At 36.3% G+C, this 12,318-nt stretch overlaps 1 protein-coding gene across 1 annotated transcript in view; it reads right to left on the bottom strand.

The window, feature by feature from the left end:
• Positions 1-12,318, bottom strand: part of LOC117414695 (inositol polyphosphate-5-phosphatase A) — a 133,276-nt gene that overhangs the window by 45,003 nt on the left and 75,955 nt on the right. The window contains exons 5-8 of the mRNA XM_034024461.3: positions 12,066-12,129; positions 11,152-11,255; positions 5,968-6,020; positions 4,708-4,827 (exon numbers count right to left, since the gene is read on the bottom strand). Of these exons, the coding sequence (XP_033880352.1) occupies positions 4,708-4,827; positions 5,968-6,020; positions 11,152-11,255; positions 12,066-12,129 (341 nt within the window). The remainder of the gene's footprint in view (positions 1-4,707; positions 4,828-5,967; positions 6,021-11,151; positions 11,256-12,065; positions 12,130-12,318) is intronic.

The raw sequence follows: 12,318 nt of genomic DNA on the forward strand, positions 1-12,318 counted from the left end.
TAAACAACCGTAGCCAATCATTATTCCTAAGATTCTAAATCACACATGAGAAATTCATCAAATCACTGTTTAGGGTTTGTCAGAATTCTTCTACACCTTATACTGTGTACAGATGTGACGTCTCATGCATAGAACAACATTGTGTGTAGGGTTTTTATAAGAGTTATCGTTTTGCACGGTTTGAGCAGTCAAAATCAAACCAAACAGCGCAAAATGCCACCTTTCCTACAATAAGAGAACGTTTGAACTTGTAACTGCATTTTGTAAAGAGCATAACTCTTTTTGAAATACAGTGTTATAATTAAGTGAACTCATACAAAAGCACAATACCTTCTAATAAGGGCCAATTTCTGTTCTGTAATATATCTGATAATTATCTAATGATAATTAAAAAAAATAATAATTCTCTTGCAACTGACTTTCAATGTACTCGGGTTATTTTAGAGGTCTATAAAGTAAAGTCTATCTAACTGTAGTTGATGGTTTATTCTTGATAACCCACAGCTGACATTACATTATGTATATTTACAGAACATTATTCCAGCATATGCTAAATTACACCACATGGTTACTCGTCCCATTTATTTACGTGCTATGGATTTGCAAGCCTCATTACAACCAAACCTAATTTATTGCCATAATAAAAGGCAAGGATGCTCGATGCTTAAAACGAACACCCTGTCATTTACACAAGCTTCTGTACATTAGCAAAGAGAGTACTCATTTTATAACCCTTTACACGGTAATACGTTTAATGGATGCCTCCTAAATTGGAAGATGTCCATTTTAATATTCATTTATTTTGATTTCCTTGTAAACCAATAAGTACTGTGCTTCAATAGTTATAGATGTTTATGTTTAGATCATAAGGGTGAGGGAATAACAGGCTTGCAGTAATGCTGCTTCCAATTAAATCAGTCATACTACGTTAGATAGCTTCCTACATGGAGTAAGAGTTTTGACAGTATTTCACTCACAGAACTGACACCATCAACTTGAACTTGAAACCAATAAAAACATGTTTGAGTTTGTAACCAGAGGTTCTTACAGATTCTTGTACTAAGGGCCATCGATACCACTCATTTTTAGAATACAACAGACACCATGTGTAACATAATATAAATGTGTGTGTGTCTGTGTGTGTGCGTATCTATATATATATATATATATATATATATATATATATATATATATATATATATATATATATATATATGTCATACTGGTTTACAGCTTTTGATTTTAAAATATTTTAAAATGCTTTAAGAAAACATTCAGATTCTTTGCATACTTAAGACTGCATTTCAGTTTTGGAATGCAACAGTCTAACAATATAAAGGTAGACTATGTCACACAGCCCCCCACACACTGTTCTGTATTCGCAACTTACATTCTTCACAATCTCCATCTTCTGGTCCATTGTAGCAGAGATTACCAAAACAGAACAATTTGCAATACCCTGGAGAGAAAATGGTTGTAAGACTGCATTTACTTCTGATGCTGTCAGCTTGGAGTTGGCTTAGTTTCTAAGATCCCAACACAGGGCCCCCCCAAGGTGAAAAGCCAGTTCAGTAAGTCAGCCTTACATGACATTAATTCCCCATTCAACAGAGACCTTGGAAACGGTCTGGATATACCATCTGACAGCAGATATTTACCTCTAACTAACCGGACCAACTAATGGGGGGGACTTAACTGACCCTAGGACAAAAGAGACAAGATTCAGAGTCAGGTTGGCTATCAGCCTAGTTTCACAGGAGGATGTTCATTTGCACATTCCCTGTGTGAAAAGTGACAATCCTAAGAGCCATTTAAAACTTTACAACAGATATGAACCAGCAGATGAAGGGTCATCAAACTGCAGAAAAAAAAAAAAAAAAAAGACATTAACTATCACCCATCTTCATCAAGAACCCCCTCGCATTACACCAGCCTCCTCAGAGCTGAATATGTCTTTTGCTAGGAAACCGAGTAGCCTTTATTCCTTCATTCAGCTGCTTGTTCTGGGAAAAGCCCAAAAAGAAACATTTAGATTGGAGGGGTCTTTGAAAAGCGGTGACAGTTGACTGATGAGCATCCATAAAATGACAAAGAATTGTTGTGTGGAGCCTGTGCATCACCTCGACTCTCCCTGGGAAACTAATTGCCCTGAATTGTTAATGGTAACATTATTTTTCTGGCAATCATTTCTTTTGAATGCCCGAAATGAGCATGAAACAGCTCTTTTGACTGAACATAAAAGTTAAATGTCCCAATGTTGATCAAATTAACTTCAGCTATGTCACAATAGACTATATTTGTGAGAAAATAATGAGGGGGACAAAGGGGTGCTTTATGTCAAGATTTCACAGTTGTAATGTAAAAATGTTTCTGTTGAACTAGGCCAGGGCCAATTTCAAAAGGCAACAGAAGCACTGTCACTTGCTAATATATATATATATATATATATATATATATATAAAATCAAATATGGTTATTGCGCAGGAAATACAAAGGAAAATCAACAAACACAAACCAGAATGCACCTGGATTTTACAAGACATTTAGAGAAAACAATTTAAACAAAGCTGTCACAGGGTATCTGTGTTCAAACAAAGTATCTCTGAAATGCAGGTCAAAAAATATTAGCCAAAGTTTTAAAAAATGCCACAAAATAATTAGACGGTGTAAGCTCCAAGAATCTGCATTCACTGACAGACACACATATTAGTGACGCTTCACTTAGTTCAATAAAAACAGATACAAACTGTGAGAAGCTGGTCTGATCTAATTCAATGAAAGTTTAGCTCACTAAACTGTGTTCCTTCTCAACATTGTTCCCCAGCCTTGAAGCGTTTTGCCGATAAACACTGTTTAGCAGTTTAAAGGCTTGGGAGGAAAAGACTTATCAGATTTGTTTTCAATGGCACTAAATCTGCATTATTAGTTCAATGCAGATAAGGGGGATTCAAAGGCCCAGCTTGAAACCTCTCTCGCCTGTGATTATCCAGCACCAAATAGCTACTGTAGCTCAGCTGGAAATGTAGATCTACAACGCTTTAAAGAGAGATTAGAGCAGAGGGGGAGAGGGTAAAAAAAAAGTTTTTGCACTATAGATATTCTCACTTTCCCTTTTTCCTACTTTTTGGAAGGAGTGAGGGCAGACAATGGGCAAAGACGGTTCCCAAAACCTTCCTGAATGGGGACACTGTTGGTGGTAACGCTCATTCAAAGTGAGCTTCAGTGTATTGTCCTCCCCGATCAGCGGATCAGAATAGTGTTTGCTGGTGGCTGCCAAAAGGTTAGCAGCTCCGATGAAAGGACTTGCCTATTATTCACTGCTCCTACAGAACTCTCCTATTGTGTGGCTCGGCCCACTGCTTCAAGACGGAGGTCCGGATCTGTGGCCGGCTGCTCACTCAAAATGAGTGATTCATGCGGAATGTGGCCCCAGTGCGGTGCCGCAGTGCAAAATTCCAAGTTTCTTTTTTCTTTCTTTTTTTTGGGGGAGTGGGGGGGGGGAGACGTGATGGCTTGACGGAGGGATTTCGACAACTTTGGCATTGTCACATTTTAATGATATACATTGTGGCTCCTGGGCACAAGAACTTTAAAATGCTATTACCTTCTGACTTGCTACTGCTTCGTGGGAGGTCTCTAGGTAGCAATTTGTTAAACCTGGCAGGCAAAGTTTTTTCTCTCAACAAAAGATTGATCAGTAGCTTAGGCCTACAGTATTCAATAGTCTGTTATTTTAACATCTAGTTTTACTCTGAAGTAAAATATATGAAAATAAGTTTTAAAATATATTTTTAAAAAGTATGGCAACTTTCTGATCAATGCTTAACACGTAATTTTCTTGTCACCTGAATATGCAACCTGCTACTCTTTATTATCTGATCTATCCAGGAAAAGGCAGGCTTGAATCAGTCACAACCATTCTTGTTTCCAGTGACTGCTCCTATTCATTGACAATTACCATACATCTCAAAACAAGTGTATGAATTTAAAATAATAATAATAATAATAATAATAATAATAATAATAATAATAATAATAATAATAATAATAATTTCCTTGAGTAATTCAAATAGCATCCACAAGGGGGTGCTATGCGTAACACAGAACACACATAACGGAAATTTAAATACAATGCCCCTGAATACTCCAGATCACATTTTTTTTTTCTGGAGAAGCTAAATGACCTTGTTTTAACCAACATAAGTGGCAATTTGACTACTTTTTCTGTACTTCACAAGCTAGATGATTTTCCATTGTGATATGTTTGCTCTTCTCTGGAGGTAAAGAACTTAAACAACCACAAACCAGGATGCATTGATATTCCAGGCTTTTTACCTTGTACTTACCTTATTATACTGGGGTGGAGGGGGGTTGTCTCTTTTAAGTTTTTACATTTTTAAAAACATGTTACAAAACAGAAAGTAGGCCATTTTTTGGACCCGATTGACACACTTTGACCTTAGGGAGGCCATCGTGCTGGACAAAAATAGCTCTTATTTTACCTCACCTGGATTACATGTACCAATGCAAACCGCTTATCAAAAATCAAATACATTTTACTGTGTTACTTCACTGCACATCTCAGGACTTCTAGAGGCACCAAGGCAAACAGGTGCAGGTTATTATGTGACAGTTCAGATTTAAGTTGACATGGTTTCTTATTTATTAAAAAATGAACAAAGAGAAATGCATACTAAAGAGTCTTACCGATCTAGAATGTAACCCATCGCTTTCTGCCGCGTTCCTGAATAAACTGATGGGCTGGTTTCCCAAGCAATCAAATTGGAAGCATCATGGAAAAGATGAATGTTCACCAAGTCAAAAGCACTGTCAAGAAAACAACCATCACATAGTGAGTCATCGTGGAAATGCCCCCAGACTTAGACTGGAAATTAACCTCTGCAGGAGTTAAACCCCATAACTCAGCGCTTTATATCCACCGTAATTGCAGAATCCAATTCCACCTAAGAAAAGCAGAGGCTTGGGTTCACCCCCTCTGTTTTAAGGCACAGCAGACCTTTCTTACAGTGTTTTTTTGATTGTTTTTTTTTAATTATAAATGTAAAAGTCAACATACTGTACCTTTAGATATTACAGATAAAGCGTAATAATGAAACTACAGCATGTGCTTTAGGTTTGTTTAACACTGGAGTTATGAGGTTTCTCATGGCTACACTGACAAGCTATAAAATCTACCTGAACCTACATATTATCTACATGAACATTATATAATAATAGGCACACAAAATGGAACAAAAAGTATTCTTCTTTTTTTTTTGTTTGACCAGATAATTAAATACATATCTTATATTGATTACTTAAGCAAAAACAAATGATTGGAAGACATAAACAGCGTATGTCTGTAAGATTTTATTTCTTCCCCCCAGCAAGCATTGCTCACAAATCATCATTTAGTTATTCCATATTTGTCTTTGGGTCTGCCTGTGGTATCTCAAGAAGACATTACATATTTTGATTCTTATACTGTATTTGACTAAACAAAGTTTTGTGTGGTTTATGATGGATAGGTTTCTTGCATTATTTGCTGTTTTGACAGACACTGACATGAATTATAATGTTCTGTTTTCCACTGAAATATTTCTGATATATTCATAATCACTTGGGGCCTGCCTTTCACAATTCAGCCCTCAATTCCTTTACTTCCCTCTTATAGCTATTACATTTCTCTCTTCTCATGTCATCTTTATATTAAATTACCTCTCCTGAGAAGAAAACACTGATATTCATCAAATGCAGGTTCTTCCTCATGTAATGCCTTGTGTCATCTGTCATATGCAGCTTCTTGAGTAATACGATTATGCCTAATCCAATAGACCAATTCACTGCACAGTGTACAAGTAGACCCAAACTCGCACTCTACAAAGACTCTTGACTTTAAATGAAGACTCAATGCAATCTCTTTGAATAAGTGGATAGATGAATAGCAAATTGGAGTGGTAAACCTACCAATCAGCAACTGACCATCGTGTTCTGATGAAGCCTTTTCTGGACCATTTACACTGTGGAAGAAAACATCATTAAAAAACAGTACATAAGAACATAAGAAAGTTTACAAACGAGAGAAGGCCATTCGGCCCATCTTGCTCGTTTGGTTGTTAGTAGCTTATTGATCCCAGAATCTCATCACGCAGCTTCTTGAAGGATCCCAGGGTGTCAGCTGATTGGAACATCAAAACAATCTGTATTATAAAAAGGTAATTATAGGTATATATAGTCATATACTAATATTTCAAACAGTGTATCCTGAGTACATTCAAATGTCATTTTATTTATATTTCCCTAACTATTTTTTTAAATGATTATTTTTAATTTTTGCGATCAATCGAGAAGGTCCAGGGTTCTTTGCTCCCATATTGAGTTATTACCTGCCTTTGAGCTTTAAGGTAAATGTAAAAAAAAAAAAAAAAAAAGCAATTAACATTTTTGAAGCTACATGCTATTTAAATATTAGAAACCTTGAATTGCTTATTATTTCACTTCACCTACAATTTTTCACCAAGGGTACTATATATAAAACATCACAGTATATTGCATAAACCGATAAAAATATGTCAGATATTGATATTTAAATGTATATTACTTCTGAAAAACACTGTTATCAATTATGAGACATGAATTAAAAAATAATAAATAAATAAATAAATAAATAAATAAATAAATAAATAAATAAATAAGATTAAGTACCTTCTGCACGTAATATAATCAAGCCCATCTTCTAAATGAAAATTGAAGTGCTAAATAAACTACTTAATGGCTGGGCCACATAATTACAAATTGACTGCATGCATTAATAAACTCAAAAACCACATATGTTATAAATGTATGCATAAAAGGTACCTGATTACATTTCACATGCTTCCATCTGCATTACTGCAAGATGAACTAAATCAAATTAAGTGACATCAGTATACTAGAATTAATCCATATGGACTTTCAGAAAACATTTAGCCACTTGCTACTAATGTGTCTACACCCGTGTGAAAGAAAAGAAAAATAATAATTTTATCAGAAAGTAGAATTGTATTTAGAAAAGTTATTATATGAAGCCCAACTGGTGCCATGCATACACAGTATTAAAGATGCTCAATGCGATTAAGTTATAAGTAAAGATGATCTATTATATTGAAAAGTTTTGTATATTCATTTTAAAGAGTATTTTTGTAAATGAATCTTCATAATAAAGCAGTGACTGGATGTTTCACAGTATTAAGCAGGAAAGGGAGGGGGGAGGGGGTGCCACCAGCTCTTTGCACGATATGGCCCTTTTATTAAAATGTGGCAAAATTTAGTTTAAAGAGACATTAACTACAATCACACCATTAGCATTTATCACCTCCTTCTGACACCAAATCTGATCATTCCTGATTTATTCAAGCTCCTTATTAGATGGATGACAAAGCTGCCTTGAATTCATCATTTCTTATGAGTTCCTAGTGGAATGCTATCAGCTATCATTTTACACAGCCTTGGGTGCATACAAATGTATTCACCAAGTTTACTCGAGGTGCAGAATTAACAGTATCTTCTTTAATGTGACACTTGTAGACAAATTGTCAATAAATTGAAATAGTTAGGAAATACCGCTGATTGCATTTAAATTGTAAAGAATAAAATACATTGTATCCCAATGTATTGTGTTGACTACCACATATTAATTCTGTACAATGTTCAAATTCCACTTACTACCTATAATGTGTCTGTTATTTGAGAATCCTCTCCCTCAAATTTCTCATTACAATTTGCAGTTTCAATTCATTGCTGATATATTACACTTCAGGTAGACTGATCTTTAAAATGACTTGCGTCTTCAGTTATTAGAAGAATAATTTTGAAAAAAAGCTCAGCGTTTCAGACAACTATAAAGCGTGACACCTTTGGTCTTGTAAGTGAGTATGTCTGCAATCCTTCACGATGTAATATTCTCTTACATTTATCCTTATCCTATTACAGTTTATTTAACAGCTCAATGTAGGTGTTTCTTGGCTTTATATAGCGTTTGTCAATCCATAGTGAAGTCCAGCACCGATTTATATTGCTTACACATTTTAATCACAGTTGGTCCCCCTCAAGGGTCAAAGGACTGAGTTCTTTAGTTAAAGGTCACAGGACGACAAGCCTTGGTCTCTTCATTAGTTGATGAAGTCGCTTGATCAGCAGCAGGTCCTCAGCTAAGCCAATCATTATCAAGGTCCCCCCCCCCCCCCAGCCCAAGGAGAGGGGATAGGGGGTGTTGTCAAATAGATTTTTCATTACATGTAGCAAGCAGTCCATAAACTCTAGCAGTGTCCATTGATACTCATATCAAATGTCACAACACAAGCAGGCTGAAGGTTTTTTTTTGTTTTTATCACTGACCTTTTAAATCTACCCACAAGACCATTCCCATAAATAACCATGGTGGGCTTCACAGGAGTACCAAACCCTCTATATAATATCAACAGGAGGAGAGCGGTTACAAAGGGTTAATGTCAGACTGCACTGTGAGTAATAAGTAATACACACAAACCATGATTGATATTGTCCAATGCAGTGCCTCCATTTATCTTTATTCTATCATTCCATGCAGAGAGAGGGCCATATCGAATTAAAAAGTGACCCAGCAGGGGTTTATTGAAGTGACCAGAGCATGAGGAGAAGGAAGAGAATGATTAAAGTGGTCAAGCCTGTGATGCAATACTGGCTTCTTAAAGGAACAGCAGGGTTTATAAGGACTGGCATGTGGCAGGAACTGGAGTAAATAAATGAATAATAAAAAGACGGTGGGTCTGGAACAGCTGGCTTTACTAGTGACATAAAGATTTAAATATTCCTCACACTCCTTCAGACAGGCTGGAGTAACAGAATACAAAATATGTATTACTGTCTTTGCAAAATAACTTAAAGCAAATAGAAGAAAGACCACTGCAAAATAGAGTTGTTTATATAAATCCACAATATCTTTCCTGTACCAGCTTGACATAGCAAACATGGATCACTGGTAAGTGATTAAGGGTTGTTATCCTAAAAAAAACAACTTTCAGCAGGTAAATTGCCTTTGACATTTTCACCAAACATATCTTCATACTTACTGGTCTTACAAAAGAAGTACAGCAAATCTCATATACTGTAGATTTCTATGTCGTTATTAACAGAGAGGCTATTTATTTGTCTAAAGACATTTTGAGCTTCCCCTGTGAGACTGATATAGAAAAGAAACAGGTCTGATTGGGTAATACAGATGCAGACATGTCAGACATTAGCAGAAAGGTTTTATTGCTATTGACTCTTACGTGAAGCTCCATACGTCAATTCAGTTTTGGTTTTTGGGTTTTTTTTTTTTAAATCGACCAACAAAGAACCCACATACCGTTTTTGATTTCCCTCCTTGGTTAGTCTCCATGTGACATACCTGGGTCTGTGGGGGTCTGTGGGGGTCTGTGTGCTGTATGAGTGATTTGTTTGCTTATTTCTAGATTTAAACCAGAGACACAAGCTTCACTTTAGGTAACAGTTCTGACCCCAAACCCCATACAAACAGTGAAACCCATTCGTACCATGCAGGAGGGAGGATTTGTAGTTCTTTTTTCTTTTCAGAGATTGTCTACAGATGAATGTGCAGTGCTTTATCAAGACGTGGCATTTAGTTTGTCCCGGTGTTCTCAAAACAGGGGTACAGCGTTCTTAACCTAACATTTTATTAAGACTGGTCCCAGAGTCTCTGTTAATAGGATTCCTTTAGGCTGCAGATGGATTGCGAATACAGGCGGTTTCATCTACTAAAAGACAACATAAATCACCATTGAGAAAGGAGAAACCTTGCTAAGGTTATCGCCAGACTGCCTTCCTCATGAAAGGTTTGCATTAAAGCATTAGTGAAATTAATTCATCTTTCATAAGAGGTTTGAGCAGTTCTGTGATCTATGATAACAACCAGTTTCTCACTATGGGCTTAAAAAAAAAAAAAAAGAAATAGCTCTGATAAACTACACAAACCTGCTGTTTTTAAATGGCCTAACATTATCTAGAGTGCTGTTCCCAGAGGCATCATTTGAGATTCATAACCTGGCAGAGAAGAGACCATAAATCAAGACGAAAAGTTTTGTTAGTTTTCTTTTTTTTTTTTTTTTTAATTATTTCAATTGCATTATGCCTCAATCAATGTAATTACTTTTAGATAATCTTTAAGTGGCAGTAAAAAGGAGGGGAGCTATGTCTTAAACCAATATAGATCCTTTTGTGCATACAGATTTTCATTATCCGCTGAAGCACAGGTCATTTATGAGATGAAAAATCATCATGGCACGGGTTGCAATAGCAGAGCTATTGGCTGTAGTCTTTATTACTTCAACTCATTTTCTCACAGTGAGACAGCAGCAAGACCCTGGAAACATAACAGACTGGAAAAGCAAGGCTCTACTCTGAAACAGAAAATGGGGATACCGATTAGACTGGCACTGACTATACAGTGCAGTGAATTAACATGACGGAACATGCCTGGTCAGTTCTACTCTCTGATAACTCTAGAATGACAAATGTTCAGGAAAGAGAGAAATACTACAGCAGCACCTTACCTTTAGTGGTGTGAACAAGCTTGTCCATCACCCTATTAACTAACTTTGTACAAAACTGGATTTGCAACCTGCAGAACCAAATGGTATTTCCAAGTTTCTTGCAATTATTATCATTATTATCATTATTAGTAGTAGTAGTAGTAGTAGTAGTAGTATTTAGTACTACTACTCTAGTAGTAGAAGAACATTCACATTCATCAATAGTAAAAGTATATTATGCCAGTGTTGCCAATTATGTAAGAAACAATTATTTACGTTTTACATTGTTGACCATTCTTAGTGCTGAATTGCAATCCCAGATCAGTTTACCATACAGAACATCACGCAGATTGAGAGTGTTAGACCTTTACCTTTACATATTCAGGTGATTTCTTAAATAGTCCATGGTGCGGAATGCTGATTATTAGTTACATGTCATGAAAAGCTATTTGGATTCTAGCACAAGCTCTTGTGGTGTTGCCAGCTGCTTTAGAGCTGGTGTTTTATGAACTGTCATATGTGCCACACTGCCTGAGCTGGGTGTAATGTGACGACAGTACAGTATGAAGCTAAAAGAAAGGGCCAATGATAAAGTACATACCCCAGGGAAGTAGTCTTGTGGAAATTTCTCTTTTTCAAGCATTGGAGTGCTTTCTAGCGTATCAGAGTATATCTCTTTACCAGTAACCTTCTTGTATTTTTTGGCTAGGTAGGGAAACAAAAGTAATAATAGGATTGTGGTTATGTAAATTGCAACAATTAGTTTAATACCGGTATTATAAATATCCAGAGGTTCATTATTATTCATACATTAGATATTCAGCACATAGTAGACAAATACACACATAGATGCATGCATACATACATACATACATACATACATACATGCATCTCTTGAAACTGCTCCATCTACTGACACTTGGTCACCTAAATGCAACAGATGTTTATTATGGGCAGTGTCCCCAAGTGTTGAATTTAATTTTCATTGGCCTTTCATCAGTGATGGGGCTCACACAAGAAAGATTCAAAGCAAACATATTACTGTGTGCTAATTTTTTTACCGGTAATTCTCTAGGCATGAGACCAGGTTAGCCATGATAGAAAACAGCCTGATGTTGTAAACGCAGTGACTTCTGTTTCAGCTTCTCTTTCAGCTGGGCCAAAAATGCTTAGATATGATAACTTGGTATTAAATAATAGTGCCAGAAAGGTACGTTTCAGCGACCACTAAGGATAAGGCATCTGGCTGGAGTCTGCAGGAGCTTGGGAGCACCCACTGCTTAGGTTCGGTAACTAAAAGAGGGGAGGATTTGACTGTGGGAACAGAGGACGTTCTCTGACCTCCAGCCCTCCTAAAGTGGTGCAGCTGTAAGGTGACATTGGAATTGAGCATTTCAGATTGGATGTAAAAACTGGGGTAAAACCAATAAGATATTCTTAAAAAGATGCATTTCACACCCACAAGTAAATCGGTCAGATCCCCAAGCTCAAGTGCAGAGAGTTTGAATTTCTTACCTTTAAAATCAAACTGGTGGATGTTTTTCAAGGTCTCATGAAGAAAGTAGCAACATCCTAGTGCCTTTAAAAAAAGAAAGGAGAACTATGAACCTTTGAATTATAATTACGAGATGTACATGTAAAACGCACCAGCTTGACAATGATGTAAATAACTATATAATGCAATTAGACTGCCTGCTAGATTTTACAGAAACACATTGTGACACACAAAAAAGCTTTGACATGGGACTCAAATGGGGGTTTTCATTAC

Source organism: Acipenser ruthenus, chromosome 7 (assembly GCF_902713425.1).
Source record: "Acipenser ruthenus chromosome 7, fAciRut3.2 maternal haplotype, whole genome shotgun sequence".
Classification (NCBI taxonomy): Eukaryota; Metazoa; Chordata; class Actinopteri; order Acipenseriformes; family Acipenseridae; genus Acipenser; species Acipenser ruthenus.